This window comes from Vulpes vulpes, chromosome 1, assembly GCF_048418805.1.
Source record: "Vulpes vulpes isolate BD-2025 chromosome 1, VulVul3, whole genome shotgun sequence".
In the NCBI taxonomy this organism is placed as follows: Eukaryota; Metazoa; Chordata; class Mammalia; order Carnivora; family Canidae; genus Vulpes; species Vulpes vulpes.
This window is the reverse complement of record NC_132780.1, coordinates 14,489,884-14,511,422: the sequence shown is the minus strand read 5'-3', so window position 1 is coordinate 14,511,422 and position 21,539 is coordinate 14,489,884. Positions and strand designations below refer to the sequence as shown.

Sequence of the window (21,539 nt, the reverse complement as noted above, 5' to 3'; positions counted from 1 at the left end):
AGGGCGCGCGTGGGCGGGAAGAGCGCGCGGCCAGCGTGTCCCGGGCACGGTGGGTGTGGCCTGGGCGTGCGGCGGGGGCTCAGCCCGCGGGGTCCCGTCCCCGCCCCCCTGCCCCTGCTCCCCTACCCCCCAGGGGTGAGCGCGCAAGCACGCGCGTGCACACCTGGTGGTCTTCGCGGGCCGCGGCGCTTCCGTTCCTGGGGCCCGCTTGTCCCCCGGGGGTACGTGTCGGGAGCGGCGTCCCAGGGGGTGCACGCCGGCGGGCAGGGCGGGGGCAGCGGGGCACGATGTGCCCGAGCTCGCGCGCGCACAGCCCCACGCCCCAGGGCTGGGTTCCCAGGCCCCCGCGGCGGGAGGCGGGAGGGATGTCCCGGAGGGAGGGCCCCAGAGTCACTTTTCTTCGGAAAATATGTCGGTCTGGCCCCCAGCCCGGACCTGAGTCATCAGGCCCCGCTGCATTGAGTCATGGCCCTCCACAACCCCCCACCACCACCCCGCCCCTGGGACCTTCGAGGGGACCCCCGCCTCCGCCCCATCACCCTACCACCTCAAGTCTGGCCCAGGGCTCATCTTCGCAGGAGTCGAGAGCGATTCCCCCCCTCCCCCAACCCATCCCATCCCAAGACACCGTGACTTCCACGTGGAAAGAAGCCTTGGCTTTATTTGCTCTGTGGGAACTATGTTCGCTGTTCGGTTCACAGGCCCCTCCCGGGCATGGGGAGGTGGGGGGGGGGGTGATGGCGAGTGTGGGCATCTGGGCAGGCACCCTGGAGGAGGCGTCGTCCCGCCTAGGTCACCCTTCCCCATCTTTTCCGTGGGGTCTTCCATGGGGTCAAACACTAGGATGTGGTGAAGCCACAGAAAGGTGGGAGTGCAGGAGGAGAAGGCAGGGCTGTAGCACCAAGATCCCCCCTCCCCACCCCCACCTGCGCATCCCTGAAAAGGGGCCTAAAATAAAGCCCTGAGGCCTTTGTAGGGGCTGTCCTTAAGTGCTGATGGCAGAGAGCCTGTGCCCCATCAGTCTAGAATTCAGGCCACCAGCTGTGGGTAGCTTGGGGGGGAAGGGGGCGGGCAGGTGGGCGGAGGACAGAAATACCGCAAAGTGAGCCCAGTCTGGGAGAGGCAAGGAGGGAGGGGGCTTTTCTGTCTGCTGCATTCCTTATTATAGAAAAGAGATGGGACCAGAACTAGGGGGAGGGGCTGCACGGGGTCCATGTGAGCAAGTAGGAGGTTGCAGCTCCCCTGGGAGCCCCCAGTGGTCCCAAGGCCTGAGGACATGATGGCGTGGAGGGGCAGGTGGTCCCTGCCTGGACGGGAAGAAGTGTGTTCGTTATTTCAGCCAAGTGGCCACTGAACACCGGGGAGAGGCCCGGGGTCCTGCCCAGAACTGGGGGGATCAGACTGGTTAGGGCCAGGTGTGTGACTGTGAGTGTAGGTGCTCTCTCCTGAGAATGTCAGCCCCCTGAGGGTAGATACACGGGTCTGTTTTGCTCTCGGCTGTGATCCCCAGTGCCCAGAACAAGCCCTGCACATCCAAACATAGTAGGTGCTCAATAAATACACGATTGGATTGATGCCTCTGTGTGTGTGTGTGTGTGTGTGTGTGTATTAATGTCAACATCGTGTGCCTAAGTGTACGTGAGGGTAGAGGTGCAAAGGCCAGCAGAGAAGCCTTGCCCCTCCCCTGGTCCCCACTGGCGGAGGCAGGTGGAGAGGCCTCCATCCTTACAGCTGAGAAGGCGGGCAGGCAGGGTGCGTGCAGGCTGGGGTGAGGGTGTGCGTGCAGCCAGCTGGAGCTGGGGGAGCCACAGCAGGGCAAGTGGGAGGGAGGGCCGGCAGGCAGCGGCCGGCTCACTCCGCAGAGCCCTTGTGGCGCCGCTTGGAGGGCGGCACCAGGCGGCGGGGCAGGTTGGTGGGCAGCCCGTGGCCCTCGAGCTTCGCCTCGATGAGGTGGCTGGCCAGGGCGAACTCCTCGTCATCCAGCATGCCATCCCGGTCGACGTCACTCAGCTTCCAGATGCGCCCCAGCACCGAGTTGGGAAGCTTGGTGCCCACCATCCAGGTCTTGGCTTTGGTGCCGCTCAGCTTGCCGTCAGCCGGCGCCAGGTTGTAGAAGATCTCGTCGTATTTGGACTTGTCCTTGGTCACCACCCACTCGGCCTCGTCGTCCGAGCCCTCCTCGCCGTCCTCCAGGGCCTCGTCAGGCCCCCGCTCCACGAAGGGGCCCATGTGGGTGCCCTCGAAAGCGCCACCCTGCACGCCCACCTCCGTGCTCTCCAGCTCCTCCTGGCGCAGCAGGGGCATGAGCTTGGCAATGTCGTGCGTCAGCATCTCGTCCAGCGCCTCCAGCAGCTTTGGCTTCAGCGAGTGGAATTTGGTGAAGTCGTGAGCCATCAGCAGCTCCTGTTGGAGGGGAGGAAGAGAGGGGTGCACTGGGAAGTCAGGGGGCACCATCCTCAAGGTGCCCCAGACCCGTGGGGGCTGCAAGACACTTGGGCGGCCCACTTGGTGGCAGGTCTTCCCAGAGAGGTGCAAAAGTATCAGGATATCTGCACAGGGGCACGTGGGGGGCTCAATGGTTGAGCGTCTGCCCGCTTCTCCCTCTGCCTACGTCTTTGCCTCTCTCTGTCTCTCATGAATAAATAAATAAAATCTTTAAAAAATATATCTGCACAGCCCATTCTACCTGGGCACCCACCGCTCAGAAGAGACTTGGGCAGCAGGGTCCCAGAGGCTCTCCCCCTGTGCCATGCGTGCCCCCCAGAATCCCTGGACGATAGGGACCTCGGGGGGCCCTCTGATGACTTACAGCAGCAGCCGTTTGCCAGCTGGTGGAGACGGGTTTCAGTGTTCTGACATCGGCTGCAGCTCTGCCCAGCCTCTTGGCACCCCAGCTGCACCCCCACCATTGTGCAAATCAAGGAAATTCCATTCTTAATACTGCTCCGTTAACTGTCACCCCACTTCACAGAAATGGCCAAGAGGCTCGCTGCCAAGTTTGGAGGTTAGGTTGGGGATGGCCAGATCATTAGGCGACCCTGGGACGCGCGCGCGCGCGCACGCACACACACACACACACACAAACACACACATGCCCGCCCCAGAAGTCATCTCTGTGCAAGAGCAGCTGTGGGGCTGGATTTACGGTCATGCTGCTGCTCCAGCGGCCGCTCCAAGTCACCCACACCAGGAGAGTCCCAGCAAGACCGCTGTGTTTCATGGCACCACACATTGATTTCCAGAGCCAAGGTGGAGAGGCCCCTGAACTGACATAAAGGGGTGGGGGTGGGGTCTGGACTCCAGTGCCAGCCTGCCCAGGTCCCAACCCCGTTCTGCCACTTTGGAGCTGTGTGTCCTCAGGCGAGCGACTTCACCTCTCTGGGCCTCAGTTTCCACACGTGTAAAACGGATCCATAGCATTGGTGTTCCCCTCACTAGGGGGTTGGGGGGGGGGGTGGGAAGGGCTACATGAATTCATCTAGATGAAGTGTTCCAGAATTGTCAGCGTAATGCTAGCAGCTGCAGTTCAGCCCGGCCAGGTTCTCAACCAGGGGAGGTGTCACTCTACCCTGGTGGACACCTGGCAAGATCTAGAGACGTTCCTGACCGTCAGAGCTGGGGGGTGCTCCTGGCACCTCGAGGCCAGGCGGACGCAAACGTCCCGCAATGCACAGGACACCCCTGAGCAAGCTCGCTCTGCCCCCGAATGTCAGCATCGCTGAGGGTGAGAGCCTTGGTTCAGTGCCAAGTCTGTGCCACACGCTGCTCGACGGGGCCTGGGCACCCACTGCCCAGCCGAAAACAGAGGCTCGGGCAAGGTGACTCGCCCAGACTCGCGGAGCTCGCAAGTGGCCCAAGCGAAACCCACTCTACAGTAGGTCCTCCGGGTTGTGGGTTAGAGACCATCTCAGACCCAAAGGTCACGGGCTCTGAGGACCAGCCTGATGCAACTTTGAAACAGAGGCTCAGCCGGGGCTTGGGGGTCCCGCTCCCCACCTCCATGCCTGCACTGGGACCTCTGTCCCCTTGTTTCTCCCGTCACCCCTGCCCTGCCCACTAGATCTTCATTCACCCCGTTGCCACCGCACCCAGACCCAGTGCTTCCCCCCAACACTGGTTAACCCTAGACCTGGACGTGCAAGGGAGCCCCCTGATACCCATCTGTCACTTCTCTCTCAGCCCTGGAACCCCTGGGCACTACATGGGCACCCAGCTGCCTAGAGGGGAGGCTACATTTTCCAGCTTACGGCCAGCTGTGGCCGTGTTCTGGACGTCAGCATACGTTGCACGCACGACGCTAGAATTGGCCTTTCCAATACGGGAGCTGCATGCGGTTATTGACATTTAAATCAGTTAAAATGAAATAAAAACCTACGATGTCAGTGTCTGTGGGGCTAGTGGCTACTGTACAGGACAGCACAGCCCAGAACATTTCCATCGTGGTAGAAAGGACTATTGGACAGCACGGTTCTAGAAAGTGTCCTTCCAGAGACAGACTGTGCCGGTAGCTTTCCCTCCCTTCTTCCTCACCCCTTCTTGCTGGCTGGAATGCAGACAAGATGGCTGGGGTCTCGCAGCCATTCTGTACCACGTGGGGACCTTTGGAAGTGGAGGCCAGCCATGGAGGAGAACCAAGGCTGAAGGGGCTCTGCAAAGCACCATAGCAGCCCCGGACCACCTTCTAGGACTTTTGGAGAGAAACAAACTTCCATCCTTATTGAGCCACGGTTCCCTGGGGGTTTCTCTTCATTCCCTAGTCCTAATGCCTTCTTATGGAACCATTTGCAAGAGGTACTTTCCAGAACCTTCTGTTTTCAAGGCCCCCGCCCCGAAGCCTACAGGAGCTGAGCCCTTCCGCCTCCCACCTCCCTCCCGGGCGACCTCCCACCTGCATCTTCTGGCAGTCGGGAAAGTCACCGGGCGATATGTGATGCTCCAGCTGAATCTTGGCGAAGATGACGGGCAACTTGAGGATCAGCTGCTTCTTCTTGTTCTCCTTCCCAAACACGGACGGCATCTCCTTCTTCAGGTAGCTGATGATGTAGGCGTGAACCTGCGGGAGGAGCGTGCTTACCTGAGCCTGCACCACTGCTCCCCGGGCCCCACACCCAGCGCTTCTGATTCACGGGGCCCAGAGTGGGGCCTGAGGATGTGCATTCTGACCCTTACAGGTGAGCTGCTGCTGCTGCAGCTGCAGCTGTCAGGGGCAGGAGGGCTCCTCCTCTCCTAGGCAGTGTCCCCCACCCCCAAATCTATATACCAGCCCAGGCCTCTCTCCTGGAGCTGGGGATGCTGGTTGCCTCGTCCACATTCCTAGACAGCTCCGTTTTTTGACGCCCAGTGGAATTTGGGCCCAACCCCCAGAGCTGTGTCACTCCCAGCTGTGCCCATTGCCGGTGGCGGGGCAAGGGCAGGGGGAACCAGGGTACAGGGTGTGGCACCCCCACTACTCCATTCCCAGTTGAAGCCAGACTTCCAGAAACCTTTCTTGATTTGATTCTCCTTACTCCTCACCAGCCACATCCATCCATCAGTGAGTCCTTTGCCTTTTGCCTCTACATGTGTCCCCTCTGTTTTCACTTCTCTCTCCATCTTGGGTGCCACCACCCCCCCAGGGCCAACTGTCAGCATCCCTCGCCTGGGGAGACAGCGCAGGCACCCCGCTGGTCTTCTGGCTTCTCTTGCCCTTACAATGCCTTCCCCAGGCAGCAGCAGCTGGAGAGGCCTTTTTGTTTTTTAGGAACAAACACCAGATCATGAGACACTGCTCCGAAACCTCGGTTTGCTCTTATCCAAGTACAAAATTCCTACCACAGCCGACAAGTCCCTACAGCAGCAGTTTTCAAAGTGTGGTTGGGGGAACCCCCGGGATTTACCCCCATCCCCAGCCCCTTTCAGAGATTCATACAATCAAAACTATTTTAATAACAATACTAAGATGCTATTTGTCTTTTGTGCTTTCATCTCCCCTGGGGACAGTGGAGTTTTTATTTTTATTTTATTTTTTTAATATTTTATTTATTTATTCATGAGAGGCACAGACAGAGAGAGAGAGAGAGAGGCAGAGACACGGGCAGAGGGAGAAGCAGGCTCCATGCAGGGAGCCTGATGTGGGACTCAATCCAGGGTCTCCAGGATCACACCCTGGACCAAAGGCAAGCGCTAAACCACTGAGCCACCCAGGGATCCCCAACAGTGGAGTTTTTAAAGGCAACAAGCCAGTAGGACACCTTCACTGATCAAATGCAATAACAGATGTGCCAATCCAGAGGTCTCCTTGGAAGCCAGACATTAAAGAGACTTGCAAAAATGTAAAATAGGGCCATCGTCCTCTGTAATTAATATATATATATATATATATATATTTTTTTTTTTTTTTTGGTTTGGAGATAATTTTCATAAAATGTATGGGACTTGGGTTACCATACTATAGGCTTATTGTTATTTTAAAAAATGATCTTATAATATCTACTATCAATATTAATGTAAGCTATCATAACTCATCAATAACATTTAGAATAAATAAGTTACTACTTACTAATTATGTGAGTATTGTTGGATAAGCAATAATACCAGATAAATATATTAAACATTTTCTCAGTTTTAGCTTCTAGTGTGGTCATTCAAAACTCTTTGGGGCATTCAGTCATTTTTAAGAGTGTCATGAGCTCCTGTGATGGAAGGTTTTGAGAACCACTGCTGTCTATAGTTTGGCTCCCAGTGTTTCATCCAACATCCTCTCCCCTCATTGCCCCCTCAACTGTGCCAGCTTCCTCACCTGCCTTCCTTGTACCAGCATGCCAATCTTTTTCTGACCACAGGGCCTTTTCACATGCCGCTCTCTGCCTGCAACTCTGCCCTGATCTCCCCAAAGTGGCTCCTTCAGCTTCCTTTTGATCCTATCTCCTCACAGAGGCCATCCTATGAGAAGCAAGTGCCCCGACCACCACCATCCAATTACTTTCTACCGTCACTTTCCCACCCCCCACACTGTTTATTGTAACTCTTATTTTGTTTATCTGGTGGTTTACTTATTCTGTCTCCTTCCATCAGAATGTGAGCTCCAGGGGGGCTGGGACCTTATCTGTTCCTTCTGTCCTCAGCGCCGACACAACATACACAGAATGCACTCAAGAAATACTTGTGGAGGAAAGCAATCAACCTGGGAACCTTGGAGCCTCGATCTCTCAAGTTATCAAATAACAAACAAGGAGGGCGGAATAATGAACATTAGCATTTTTGGACGGGAAGTTCAGTAATTAACTGCATGTGCCTAAATAAAAATAGAATATTCTGGAAAAAGACACAAGAAACTCCTCCTTATGGGCTGCCTCGAGGGAAGGGGTCCTGCAAGCTGGTGGGGAGATCAGGGCTGGGAGGGAGCATGTTCGGCCGAGCTTAAATGCTTCACCATGAAATGGTCTTAAATGTTTGATGGAAAACACTCGTTTAAAAGCTCTGTTAATGAATCATAGGCTTAGAATGCTAAAAATTTTGGCGGCCCCTGAGTGGTTCTGAATCCTCATGTCTTCCCACCCCTACCGCTCTGGGCTCCTTGTTCAAGCCTGTTCCTGCCTCAGGCCCTTTGCACTTACTGTTCCCTCTGCCTGAGAGGGCCTCCCCCCGGCCTCCACTCTTTCCCTTCTTCAGGTCTCTGCTCAATATCACCTCCTCAGGGAGACTCTTCCTGACTTCCCTAAAACAGTCCCCTTGCCAATCTCCTTTCCTCTGCTTCATTTTCCTTCCTGATCCTTATCACATACAATACTGTATGATATTCTAGATCCATTTGTTTAATATCCACTTCCCCAGTAAAAAGTGATTCTACAAGAAAGAAAAAATAAAAAACATCATCTGGTTTGTTCTCTGCTGTATCCCCAGGACCCCAAGCAATGCGGATGCACGTTGTCGGGGCTCCGTAACTGTTTGTTGAGTGAACGGCACTGAGCCGCCTCAGAGAAGCTCGGTAAGAGGGTTCAGGGCAGCCTGGCCTCATTGGCATCAGATCCTCCCGGGATCTTGGCCCCAAGTATCACAACACCGTGAAATCACCCCCTCCAGCAGCTATTACATCAACCAGAGGGCAGAGCAGAGCCAGGTGACTCATCCACACCCTATATCGTACAGACGGGGAAACTGAGACGGAGGAGTAGTGACCCAGAGTCCAGAAAGGCCCTGTACTTTGGGGGAGAGCCTACGGGGAGGTAAGTGGTGTGGACCGTTTGATGGCCAGACCAACTGTGGCGAGTCCCATGTGCGGAGTGAGTGGGTGCCCCGGAGCAGGGGGGGCCAGCGGGGTTCCGTCGCGGTGGGCCCGGTGTGAGGGGCTCTGGGGATGGATCCGCGGGAGGAGGGGGAAGGAATGGTCCACGGGTCCCAGGGGCCAAAGGGACAGGGGTGGGGTCAGGGTGGTGGGCGGGGCCTGCGAGCGCGGGCCAATGGGGCGAGGGGGCGGGGCCCAGCGCGGCTCCTGGGGGACCCAGAAGAGGGAAGGCGGGAGGGCGCTGATGGCTTTTCCAGAGAGGAAGCGGGGGAAGGTGCCAGGAAGAGATAAGGTGGGAGGGCGGGCTGGGCCGGGGCGCGGGTCCCGGACTCCGGGGTTTGTCCGCGTTTCCGGAGCCGCCTCCTGCCCAGGCGGGGGCACCAGGTGTCCGGGCCGACCCCGCCCACTTGTCCCACGGCCCTGGGCCTCCGCTCCCGCCGCCGCCGTCTGCGTCCCCGAGGTTCCCCGGGGCCGGGGGTCAGTGGGGGGGTGTCGGGGGTCTGTGGGGGATCCTGGGGTCGGGGGTCCGAGGGGCGTCTGGGGCCGGGGGTCCGTGCGGGGCCTGGGGCCGGGGGGTCGGAGGGGGGAGCCTGGGGCTGGGGGTCCAAGGGGGGCGCCTGGGGCGAGGGGTCCGTGCAGGGTCCCGGGGGAGCGAGGGCGAGCCGGGGGTCCTTTCGGGGGAGGACTGAGAAAGTCCAGGAGGAAACCAGAGAGGGAGAGAGGAGAAGGAGGGAGGAGAGAGGAGGAGCACGAAAGGGAGGAGTAAGAGGGAGAGGTGGCCGCTGGAAAGAGGTAGAAGGGAGGAGAAACACAAGGAGGCACAGAGACAGCCCAGAGCCCCGTGGGGAGGAGGGAAAGGTGGATTCCCAGGCTGAGCAGACCGCTGGGCCGCTCCCTCCTGAGGATTCCTGGGGTGGGGGGGCCCTGACTCACCCCCTCTCCACTGCTCCTTACACCGACACCTCAGCTCCTCCACCCCCCATAACCTCCTCGGCCTCCCTGCCTGCCCAGCTTCCTGCCCCACCTCCACCCTGGCAGCCGCCCCCATGAATGTTCCATTTGGCCTCCAAAATGGCTCTCAAACCAGTGCTCTCCTTCCCCTCCCCAAGGCCCTGTGCTGTGGATCCAGGCTCCTCCTTGTGCCTTGGTCCCCAGCCTCCTCCCTGTGCTCTGGCCCCAGTCTAACCACCCTCCAATCCACCCACCAGAAGGCAGCCCAAGTATGACGCTGTCCCTCCTCTGCTCCCAACTCTTCCATGGCTCCCCAGTGCCCTTGGGACAAAGCTCAGGTTCCAGGCCACAGCCCTGGGAGGGGGGGGGTCTGACGCCCACCCACCTCGCCAGCCTCAGGTTCAGTTACTTGCATTGTCTACACCGGGTTCAACACCGACATTTCCCCCTCTTCCTTGAACAGGCCACGTTCTCATCTCTGGTCCACGCGCTTGCTGGTCCCAGTGTCTAAGAATTCCTTCCTCTCCTCTTCCTCCTCCTCCAGTTTGCAGCTCAGATGCCCTCTCCTCCAAGAAGCCCTCCATCCTCAGTCCCCCTGGGCTCCCCAGTGCCTGCCCTGACTATGCTGGGTCATCACTGTCTGGGTGGGTCTGTTTCCTCCCAACTGCCTTTGGTCACTGCTGTGTCCTCGGTGCCGCCCAACACAGGACCAGGCAGAGAGCAGATTTGGTTGCACGAGAGGGTTTGTTCAATGCCATTTGTTCAATAAAGGTTCACTGAGCCCCAACTCTGTTTTGGGTGCTGGGGAGACAGCAGCGGGAATGCTATGAAGGAAACCACAAGGATAAAGGCAGGCTCACCTGATGGGAGCAGGGAGTTCGAGTCCTACAAAGGGAGGGCAGACAGGGAAGCCTTCCTGGGCATGTTGAGCAAAGACCTGAAGGAGGTGAGGGGCGAGCCGAGTGGGAGCGGGGAGAGGAAGGGCGGTTTCCAGGAAGAGGGAATAGTACGTGCAAAGGCCCTGAGGTAGAGGTGAGGAGGCCCGCGTGAAGTGCAATGCATGGTGGGAAAGGGAGCAGAAGAGGACAGAGGGGAATAGTAGCGCAGAGTGACGGGGGAATGGAAGGGCCGTGGACCACAGTGAGGGCTTGAGTTCTGCTGAGTACGTGGGAGTCCCTGGTGGCTGGTGCATGGAGGGTGCCATGATCCGTGTGGCTGGTGGCGGGGCGTGGGTGAAAGGATGACAGGACACAGGAGAGACAGAGCGATGTGGAAATAGAATGATAGATGCGTAGCCTAGGGGTGACTCTAGGCCATTCTGGTCCCTCACTCACCCTGCACCAGCATGACCCCGCCTGGACGACTCTCTTAGAGCAGAGGGCACAACGTCACCCGAGGGCCCCTAAGTGACCCCCAGAGAACTAGATGGGATGGGATGAGATGGGATGCAGGGCAAGGGCTGCTCTGCTGGGTGCGTTCCAGTGCTGCTCTCCATCCCCAGAGCTGTTCCCCCATCCACAGAACTGCTCCTCCACCCCCAGAGCTGCTCCCTCATCCCCAGTGCTGCTTACCCATCCCCAGAGCTGCTCCCCATCCCCAGAGCTTCTCCCCCATCCCAGTGCTGCTCCCCCATCCCCAGTGCTTACCCGCACCAGCCGTGCCCTCTTCACCAGGTCGTTGAGCTTGCGCAGGGCCGCGTGGCGTGGCAGGCCCTGGATGTCGCGGAAGAGGTCCTGTTCCTCCAGCTCAAAGAGGCGCCGGTTGTCCGGCACCAGGAGGGGTTGGGACCAGAAGGAGCCAATGTAGACGCGCAGCACCTCGGGCGTGCCCACCACCTTGCCCAGTGCCCACATGAGCGCCCCGTAGACACGCATCAGCTGCTGGGTCTCCACCATGTCCGCCTTGTTGAGCACCACGCGGATCTTGTCCTCGTGGCCCCGCAAGGCGCCGATGGCCTCCGAGAACTCATCGGAGATCTCCAGCTTGTGCGCGTCAAAGAGCAGGATGATGAGGTCCACGCGCTCCGCGAACCAGCGCAGCACCGCTGGGAAGTCGTAGCCTGGGGGTACGCAGTGGAAGTGGGTACGAAGGGCAGAGGTCAGTCCCCCCCTCCCTCCAGCCTTTCAGAAGCACCCATTCCTTTGGATTGACATCGGACTGTACGGGTGTTCAGGTTATTAACTTTCAAAACCCTTCTCGGGGCACCATAGCCAAGGCCCCAAGAGTGTCCCCCCGGCTGTGGCCCCTCAGGCACCAGAATTACCCCATCATTCTGGCCCCTGGCCCTCAGGGCTATCATTTGCCCCCGTTTCATTCATTCTTTAAGCAGATACTAGTGGTGTGCACTGGTCCAGATGCACAGGTTGTTAAAACACTGAAGTATTTCTTAACAGACTCTGCGCTTCTATGAACCCCCCAGCCTCCCAAGTGCCTCCATCACCCCAGTCCCTCCCTAGGACTTTGGATCTCCTGGCCATCCAGCAACTAAAGAGTTCACGTTGGCTCTGGCTCTACAGTCGCCAGAGCAGATGGTAAATATTTTGAATTTATTTGACAATATTTACAGAGTCTTCTGTGGGCCAGGCCCTATCCCGGGTACCACACATTACCACAGACAACACGGAGACCAGTCCTGGCCTTTGTGGAGCACCTGTCTCAACAAATGGCTCCCATCTTCCTTCCTTCCTTCCTTCCTTCCTTCCTTCCTTCCTTCCTTCCTTGTTCATTCATTAGTTTACACTGTTCATTGGTTTGTTTGTTTTTTAAGATTTTATTTATTCATGAAAGACACAGAAAGAGAGACAGAGACATAGGCAGAGGGAAATACAGGCTCCCTGTGGGGAGCCTGATAAGGTACTTGATCCCAGGACCCTGAGATCATGCCCCCAGCCAAAGGCAGACGCTCAACCACTGAACCACCCAGGTGCCCCCACATTTCACTCTGTTGCCCTTCACTCATGCACCCAGTGAGTAGTGCTCAGGAGAGCAGAGAAGAGCCATGGGAACACCCCGCCTTGGCGGGTCAGGAAGTTCTGGGTTTGAATCCCGCCTCTGCCTCCCCCCACAGCTATGTGACCTTAAACAAGTAGGAAACCTCTCTGAATGTTTCCTCTCCTGTAAGAATGTGACTTGTAGGACTGTTGTGGAGATTAAAAAAAGATTAAAAAAAGATAAATGAGCTCATATATCATATACAAAAAGAGCCTATTTACAAAAACCATGCCTGTTTAAAATGGGTGAGCTTGGGACACCCGGGTGGCTCAGTAGTTGACCGTCTGCCTTTGGCTCAAGGTGTGATCCCGGGTCCTGGGATCGAGTCCCACATCAGGCTCCCCTCAGGGACCTGCTTCTCCCTCTGCCTGTGTCTCTGCCTCTCTCTGTGTGTCTCTCATGAATAAGCAAATAAAATCGTAAAAAAAAAAAATGGGTGAGCTTTAGGCATGTAAATGATGCCTCAATGAAACTGCTAGAACAGAGGCACCTGGATGGCACAGCTAAGTCAGTTAAGCGCCCAACTCTTGGTTACCCAGGTCATGATCTCAGGGTTGTGGGATCGAGTCCTGCATCAGGCTCAGCTCAGTGTGGAGTCTGCTTGAGATTTTCTTCCTCCCTCTCTGCCTCCTCCCATAAACAAACAAACAAACAAACAAACAAACAAAAATCTTTAAAAAATAAACCGTTAAAACAAACAGACACAGTCTGAGAACACAGTAAGCACACTCAACAAGTACCAGTTATGACGCATGTGGGGGCCCCCCAGGGAAGCACCCCTAGGGCACTCCCAGTCCTGTTCTCATTTGGCCCAGAGTCCACAGAGGACACAAACCCAGACCCCCAGACTGGTCAGGCCGGGGTCAGGGAACCCGGAGAGCTTTCGGAGCCCAGTGCAGGGGCACCTGACCTGGCCTGGGAGGGGTTTGGGGAGGGCTTCTCAGAACAGGGTCGGGGGGACACGGTGGTGACCTGGGGAACGAGGAGTTAGCTGGCAGGACAGGGAGCCACGGCTGACTCACCCGATGACCTCACTGCATGCTCTCCCTGATTCAGCTAGTTGAATCTTCAAAACAGCCTCAGGAGGCAGGCACTTTCACAAGCCCCCATTTTCCAGAAGAGGAAACTGAGGCACACACAGGTTGAGGGGTTTACTCAAGATACACAGTTAGGTGGCCCGGAGCAGGAGCCTGCATGGGTCTCTATGCTCCACTGAAGAGTGGGTGTTGGGCGCAGGCGGATAAGACGGAACCTGCTCCTAGTGGCCCTTGGGGACTGGCTGGTGGGGGGGACACTGCGGGGAGGAGGGGCCAGGTAACCAGAGGGATGGCAGCTGGGCTCCTGGGGCTCCCTCCCTCCCCAGTGTCTACACACACACACACACACACACACACACAGGCCAGGATTTGGAAAGTGTGTCTCACTCCGCGGGGCGGGAGGAAGGGCGGGAGGTTGAGTCAGCGTGGGAATGAGAGACGTGGCAGGGAGTGCCCCCGGGGTGCAGGGTGCGTGGCCCTGGCACTCCCCAGGCACACAGTGGTCCGCACATCCAGAGCGCCTACTGTGTGCGCACACTGAAGTGCTTTGCGGGTTTTGACATTTAATTTTAACCCTTGGTGCCACCTACGAGGCTGATACTATTATTATTCCCATTTTACAGATGAGGAGACCAAGACCAGGAGAGACTAGCGCCTCGTCCAGGGTCTACCTTGGAGACGGCAAGTAGCAGAGCCCAGAGCTGAACCCCGCCAGAGGCTCCACTACGCTACAGTCACACACAAGTATGTTCACAGATTTTACACGCAGAGGCAGCCAGCCACGCATCCCGGCAATGCACACACACGTGCACACACATCTGGACACAATCATAGCCACAGGCTACAAGATACGGACTCCCAGACACACCCTCTCTCTCACACACACCCACTTGTACACACAAAGACACAACTATATAGAGATAGAATCAGACACAGCCACACACAATCCAACAAAATCCCCTGAGTCCTATGTAGTCCTCTACAGCCACACAAAGTCACAAGCATGGCCCTGACACAGATGCACAATCGCAGTGTCATACCCACAATTAAGTCCGGGACACATGCTAAATCGCCCACAGTTCCACACACATTCGGGCACATTTCACAGCACAGTCGCACAGAGACACAGTCATACACAACCCCACAAAGTCCCCCAAGGTCCCCACAGTCCTTCGGAGCCACACAAAGTCACATCCAGCTACAGTTAGAGGCATAGACTCCCAGACACACACACACAGACCAACGGACTCTCCTCTGCTTCCTCTACCCACCCTGCCAGGGAAGGAGACCTTGTTCTCTACTCTCTCCTCCTCCCCACAACCTTGGCCCCCACCCCGCACCCCTCCTGCTCTCCTGGTGGAGGCGGAGCCCCAGGAACTCCCAGGCTGCCCCCCTGCCTCCCCCCTCAGGCTGGCAGCTCGCCCTCCGATGGTTTCTGCAGCTGCCCCCTGCCTGTCTCCCAGGGGGATGTGCGCCTGCTGGGCAGTGGCCAGGGACACCGTCACCCTCCACGCTCTGGCCCTGCCTGGCGGCCCCGCCTCCCCTCCCCTCTGCCCCACAATGCAGCCTCCTTTGCCCCAGTCTCTGCGCCCCCGCCCCACTCCCGAGGCCAGACTGGGTGCGGGACAGAAACTGTGGGGTGGCAGGGGCTGCAGATGCTTAGCGGCTGCGCAGGGGTGGGGGCCGGCTCCCCCAGAGGCCCCCCGCTGGAATTCACCCCCCCCACCGCTCCCCCTGCACAGCTGTTTATAAATTCCAGGCTGGGCCTTGGCCGGCACCCAGACTCCCCCCTCCCAACTCCTGCTCAGCCCCATCTGCAACCCAGAGGTGGAGTCAGGACCAGGCCCAGGGCCTCCCTGCCCAGCCTTGGCCTCCTCTCTGGGTCCCCAGCGTCTCCATGAAGCTGCCCGCCCTCAGAATCTGTCTCTGACTTCCCGTGTCACCCTGTTTCTCTAGATCTCTCCCTCCACATCGTCCAGACCGGCCCAGACATGGAGCTGCAGCCTGCTGGCACGTGTTCATGCACACGCCTCCCCTTGCCTGCAGCCTGCGTAGACATGGAGCAATCACAGCCTTCCACCATCTCCCTTCTGCTACCCCGCCAGCTCGGGGCCAGCTGACACAGGCCCAGGTCCTCGCAAAGACCCAGTCGTTCCTCCCTCAGACCCAGGAGTCTGGCCCCACTCACCCCGGCTCACTCTCTGTTTGGCGCCCGACAGGATGCCCGGCGTGTCGATGATGCTAATGCTCTCCAGGACCTGATTGGGGAGCTGGGCACACATGAACCTGAGCCGGAGGAGAAGGCAGGGGTCAACGCGGGGAGGCCAGGAGGGGAGCACACATTAGAAGGGAAACCAGATCCACAGAGGTGGATCAGGTACAGAGAAGCACGAGATCTTGAAAGATCAGAACAGAGAATAATAACTATTAAAAAAAAAAAACACAACTCAGAGCTGATGTTTACTGAGCACTTACTTTGTGCCAGGTGCCATTCTAAGCACTTTATACATGAGTGCGGACTATGGTTATCTCCATTTTCCAGATGAGGATAAAAGAGGCACAGAGAGGTTAGGTCATTTGCCCCAGGCCCCCCACGTGGAAAGGAGCTGGACCCAGGCAAACTGGCTTCACTGCTCCCCTAGAGGAGGCCAGAGAGCAGAGGCAGGAAGTAGAAGGATCAGGAAGAGAAGGGAATTGGAGCTGAAAAGGAAGAAACACAGGCAGGGAGGGATGCAGGCAGGCAGGGGACAGGAAGATGCACCCCTGCCTCTCAGGCTGCGCACCTGTTGAGGAAGGTGTTCCCAAAAGGGTTGAGCTTTCGGAAAGGCTTGTCCGGGTCAACGACCAGGGCGTTGCCTGGCACGGTGCCCTCGGTGTCCCCATGCATGACGGCCACGAAGCAGTCGGTGGTGGGCTCGGGCCCCACGCGGGAGCCTGGCACTTCCTGCTCCAGCAGGTACTGTATGAAGCTGGTCTTGCCTGTGCTGTACTGGCCCGCCACCAGGACCATGGGCTTGCCGTCGAAGTCGGCATCCTCCAGGGCCGGCGAGTGGAAGGCGCCGAATCGGTAGTGCTCCTCGAGAGGCAGCAGTTTGGTGCGGTACAGCTCCTTGAGGGACGAGGTGACCGTGCGGATGGCCTCAGGCTGCTGGCCCCGCGCCCCGCCCCGCTTCAGCCAGCTGAACATGGTGGCTGCACACTGTCCACTGGGCTCTGGGCTCACGACGGAGACGTGCAGGGGAGAGCTGCCTGCAAGAGGACGGCAGGGTGTTGATGGGGGGGCTGCCTGGCAGAGGAGGAGAAGGACAAGGAAGGGAGCCGGAAAGTGCAACGGGTGGAGGAGGCTGGGGGGATTGGTAGAGGGGGAGCAGCAGAGAGCCCTGGAGGGCAGGAGGTGACGGTTCATGGAGGAGGAAGGTGATTATTCCAGAGGGAGGAAGAGAAAGAGGTTAACGGTGGGATGATTGAAGAAGCAGGACTGATGGTGGGAGACCAAGGGATGGACAAGGGGAAGGATATAGCAGCTGCCTCGAAGAAATGTATTCCTTCACTGGTTGATTCTTTCCTTCCTCCCTCCCCCTCTGCTATCATTTCACACATTTTCACTAAAATCACCTCATGTGTCAGGCACTATGGATCCAGAAATAGGCCTGAGACTGGCTCCCTACCCACTCAAGGCCCCCATTGATGAGGGGACCTGGCACCAAGCATGGGTGATGCCTGGGAAATGCCGGGCAGTGGACTTGTGGGCACAAGATGGGGACATAGTGAGCTGACCACAGGGTTAGCAAACTCTGAGCTGAACGGCTCCCCTCCATGCACAATAGGGATACCGTGCAAGGTGGGCAGGGAGGATGGTGTGTGCCGAGGCCCAGAGCTGTGAAATGCATGGAGGGATAGCTGGACACAGGAGGGCTGAGAAATAAGGCTGAGGAGTTGCCTGGGTGCACCCAGGTCATGAGGGGCCTCAAGCCATCACAAGAGTAATAACATTTATGATCACTGCATGCCAGACACTGCTCTAACTCATCTAATCTTCATAACAACATTGTAAGGTAGGACAATTTATCCCCACATTTCTGACTCACAAGGGGGTTCAGGAAGATAGCAATAACTTATCCAAGATCACTCAGTTAGAAAGCGCTCAGTCTGGGATTCCAGGCAACTTGACCTTGGAACCTGTGCTCCTATTACACGTCTGATTTATTTTTTTAAAGATTTTATTTATTTATTTATTCATGAGAGACACAGAGAGAGAGGTGGAGACATAGGCAGAGGGAGAAGCAGGCTCCCTGTGGGGAGCCCGATGTGGGACTCGATCCTAGGACCCTGGGACCACACCCTGAACCAAAGGCAGACGCTCAACCACTGAGCCACCCAGGTGCCCCCAGAGGTCTGATTTAGGAAGAGAGAATTACCAACCCAGCAACAACGGGCACCCCCAGCACCTAGACTGTGTTCTCTATATTCCCTTACTATCTTTTCATTCTCTGTAGGATCTGTAGTGATGTCCCCTCTTTCCTTCTTGATAGCAGTCATTTGTGTCTTTTCTTTTTCCTCCTTGATCACTCTAAGCAGATGCTTATAATTTTACTGATCTTTTCACAGAGCCAGCTTTTGGCCAGACTGGAGTCTCCAAATACCATTCTCCATTAAAAAGCAAATAAACCAGCAAAAACTAGGGCTTCTTGGAGAAATGGTTGATTCCAGGACTGGAGCAGGGGAAGAACAAGTGAGCCTGGATCAGGTAGTGGGAAGGTGCTCAAAGATGGACGGGGCGTGTCACAGGGACACAGAGACCAGCCTGCAGGAGCTCCCATTGCCAAAGATGGGACAGATTTGAGCATTAAAATTAACTGCAAATCAAAACTGCTAAGATCCATAAAATCACAACGCTACTTAAAGGAAAATTAAAAAATAAAAAAGAACAAGGGTAGAGGGGAAAGAGTGCTGGAGAGGTGAAGGAGAGACAGGAGCTGGGAATTGGGATGTTGGCAGAGAGAGGGCACCCTGGGCGGGGGGTCCTGGGCCGGGAGGAGTCTGAGGGACATTTTAGGGGTAGCTGGACTGGCCAGCGGGTTGGCGATGCAGGAGAGAAATTCTTTAGTGGGAGGAGGGGCCAAATAGGACAGAGGTGGGTGACGGAGACTCCAGGAGGGGATCTCTCCTGGCTGGGAGGATGGGGAGGCCCCTGGGAGTGGGGGGCCACTGAGCACGGTGGGAAGGATCCAGGGGGGCAGGGGCACTGTTAGGGACTGGAAGGAGCTGGAGGGAGCTGGGGCGGCGGTACTGGCGACACCGTTACACACTGCGGGTGGGGTGGGGGCTGAAGGTCTGCGCGGCAGGGGAATAACCAGGCTCCGAGGCTCCGCGAGCGAGGTGCGGGGGGTGTTGGGAGGCGACAGCTGCGGCCGGGGCCACTCACCGAGGGGGCGCGCGGGGGGCTGCACCGGGCGGCGGGCTGCACGGGGGTCCCGCGGGGATCCGGGCCGCGGAGCGGCCTGTGCGCGAGGTCCCGTCCGGAGCCGTCTGAGCCGGGTGGGGCCCGGAGCCGGGAGGAGGGAAGGGAGGGGCGGGGGGGCGGGACCTGGCGCCCCCCCTCCCCAAAGCGGGAGCCCGGCCTCTGGCGCCCCCTGGTGGGCAGCGGCCGGGCGGCTTCTCCGGATGGCTGAGAGCGGGGCTTCGGATCCCGGGATCGGACCCTGGGCCACTCGCTTCCCTATCTCCGTCCCTCCTCGTCGCGTGGGAGTGTTATTATTTTTTTTTTTTTGGAGTGATAATATCAGTATGACTACAACCATCAACAGCAGCAGCAATAATAATGATGATTTTAAGACTTAGGTCATGAAATTCCTCTTCTCACAACCCGTCCTGGCTCCTCTCTGGAGAACGCAAAGTAAAAGCCAAAGCCCCCCGCGGCCCCCCTCCCTCCCTCCTCCTCGTGGCTCCCTCCGCTCCAGCCCCACTGGCTTCCCTGCGGTTCTTCAAGCGCACCCACCACCCTCCAGACCCTCAGGGCCTTTGCACTTGCTGTTCCCTCCACCTGAACCGCTCTTCCCTCCCTTCATTCACACCTGCTCAAACGTCACCTCCTCAGAGAAGCCCTCCCTCATCTCCCTACTAAGGCAGCCCCCACCATCTATCCCTGATCACTGCTTTATTTTTCTCCACGGGTCGGATTATTCCACATTTCCCTGCTTGGGTGCCTGTCTCCCTAGCAAGAGCACAAGCCCTACAAGGACAGGGATTTCCAACTGGGTGGTGTCCTGCTGTGTCCCTAGGTTAGCACCGTGCCTGACACACCAAAAGGACTCAGTAAGTGTTGAAGTAATCTTTCACGGAGCACTTCCTCTGTGCAGGCTCTGCTCTACGCCCTTGCCTTATTAGCTGAGGGTAGCGGCTCATTGAATTCTCAGAAGGTCCCTGAGAAGTATTACTATCCCCATTTCTCAGATGAGATAAATGAGTCCCGGAGAAGTGAGCTCAAAAAGCACAGAGGGAGGGGGATCCCTGGGTGGCTCAGCGGTTTGGCGCCTACCTTTGGCCCAGGGCGGGATCCTGGAGTCCCGCGTCAGGCTCCGAGCCTGCTTCTCCCTCTGCCTGTATCTCTGCTTCTCTCTCTCTCTATGTCTATCATGAATAAATAAATAAAATCTTAAAAGAAAAAAAAAAAAGCACAGAGGGATGGTTCAGGGCTTAGCACAGCACCTGGCCCCTAGCAGGTGCTTAAAAAGCATCAGGTTTTATAATCCAGGTCTGGGGCTGGGTTTTTCTCACAGCATGGGAGTCAGAGCCTGCAAAGCCTCGAGTCTAATCCCAGCCCTGCCCCTTGTCTGCTAGGGAACCTCAGGGAAGCTATTTTGCCTCTCTGAGCCTCAGTCTCCCCATCTGTCTTGCTACACAGGACCACTTCCTTTGGGTCTTTGTTCAGATGGGACCCCCTCTGCAAGCCTTCCCCTGACACCCCCTTTCTGCCCCCCACCACCCCATTTCCTACTTGTCCTTCCTAGCACTTAGCACCATCAGCCAGACTATAGATGCTCCTTATTTTTGCTTCTTTTTACAATTTTATTTTCAATGTGACTTATTTTTAATCTCTCCCTGTAGAAATGTCAGCTCCTCGAGGGCAGGGGCTTGGGTCTGTTTTCTTTACTGTTGTCACCCTGGGGCCTGGAACAAGGCTCGGTACCCTGCAGGCACTCCGTTGAATATCTAATTGGTTGAATGTGATAATGTACATAACGGGGTGCGGAAAATGTCCTAAAATTGATTGCTGTGATGATTGCACAATCCTGAGAATATACTAAAACCACCGAATTGTATGCTTTAAATGGGTGAATGGTATAGCTTCTGAAATACTCAATACAGTTGGATAAATTGATCAATAGACAGATGCCATTGACCTTTGAACCATACAAGTTTATAGGTCCACATAGAAGTAGATTTTATTTGAGAAATATAGTGCACTATTGTAAATGTATTTTTTCTTATGATTTTCCTTTTTTAAGGAAATAAGCTTTTATTAGGCTAGCATATTATAGATTTTGAGGTCGGTTTATTATAGCTGCTAGCATGACCCTAACAAGGGATTTGAGTGGCTAACAATTGAAGGACTGCAATTTAAAAAAAAAAAAATTATTTTTTTAACTAATCTCTCCACCCAATATGGGGCTTGAACTCATGACCCGGATATCAAGAGTCGCGTGCTCTACCGACTGAACCAGCCAGGTGATCCTCTTAAGATTTTCTTTTTTTTTTTTTTTTATTTATTTATTCATAGAGACACACACACACACAGAGAGAGGAGAGAGAGAGGCAGAGACACAGGCAGAGGGAGAAGCAGGCTCCATGCAGGGAGTCCGATGTGGGACTCGATCCCAGGACTCCAGGATCACTCCCAGGGCAAAGGCTGCCGCCAAACCGCTGAGCCACTCGGGCTGCCCTCTTAAGGTTTTCTTAATGACATTTTTTTTCCTCTGGCTACTTTATAATAAGAATACAGTGTTGAACACATACACAAAATAATGTGTTAATTGACTGTTTATGTTATCAGTAAGGCTCTGGTCAATTGTAAGCTATAAGGTAAATTTTGGAGGAGTCAAAAGTCATACATGGATTTTCAACTGTGCTGGAGTCGAGACCCCTGACCCCTGTTCTTTTTCTTTTTTCTTTTTTTTAGAGTTTACTTATTTATCTGACAGAGAGAGTGAGAGAGCACAAGCAGGGGGAGCGGCAGAAGGAGAGGGAGACGCAGACTCCCCGCTGAGCAGGAAGCTTGATGTGGGACTCGATCCCAG

General features: G+C 56.3%; 1 protein-coding gene and 1 long non-coding RNA gene across 2 annotated transcripts; one reads left to right on the top strand and one right to left on the bottom strand.

Moving 5' to 3' along the window:
• Positions 1-641: 641 nt before the first annotated feature.
• Positions 642-18,800, bottom strand: EHD2 (EH domain containing 2). Its single transcript, XM_026013824.2, has 6 exons — positions 18,668-18,800; positions 16,026-16,491; positions 15,431-15,528; positions 10,861-11,273; positions 4,889-5,053; positions 642-2,403 (listed from the first exon to the last, which is right to left on the bottom strand). Exons 2-6 carry the CDS (start codon positions 16,427-16,429, stop codon positions 1,852-1,854), a joined length of 1,632 nt encoding a protein of 543 aa, XP_025869609.1. The 5' UTR covers positions 16,430-16,491; positions 18,668-18,800; the 3' UTR covers positions 642-1,851.
• Positions 11,608-15,432, top strand: LOC140598599 (uncharacterized). Its single transcript, XR_012001053.1, has 3 exons — positions 11,608-11,745; positions 13,866-13,986; positions 15,199-15,432. It is a non-coding gene; the product is annotated as an uncharacterized lncRNA (long non-coding RNA).
• Positions 18,801-21,539: the final 2,739 nt, after the last annotated feature.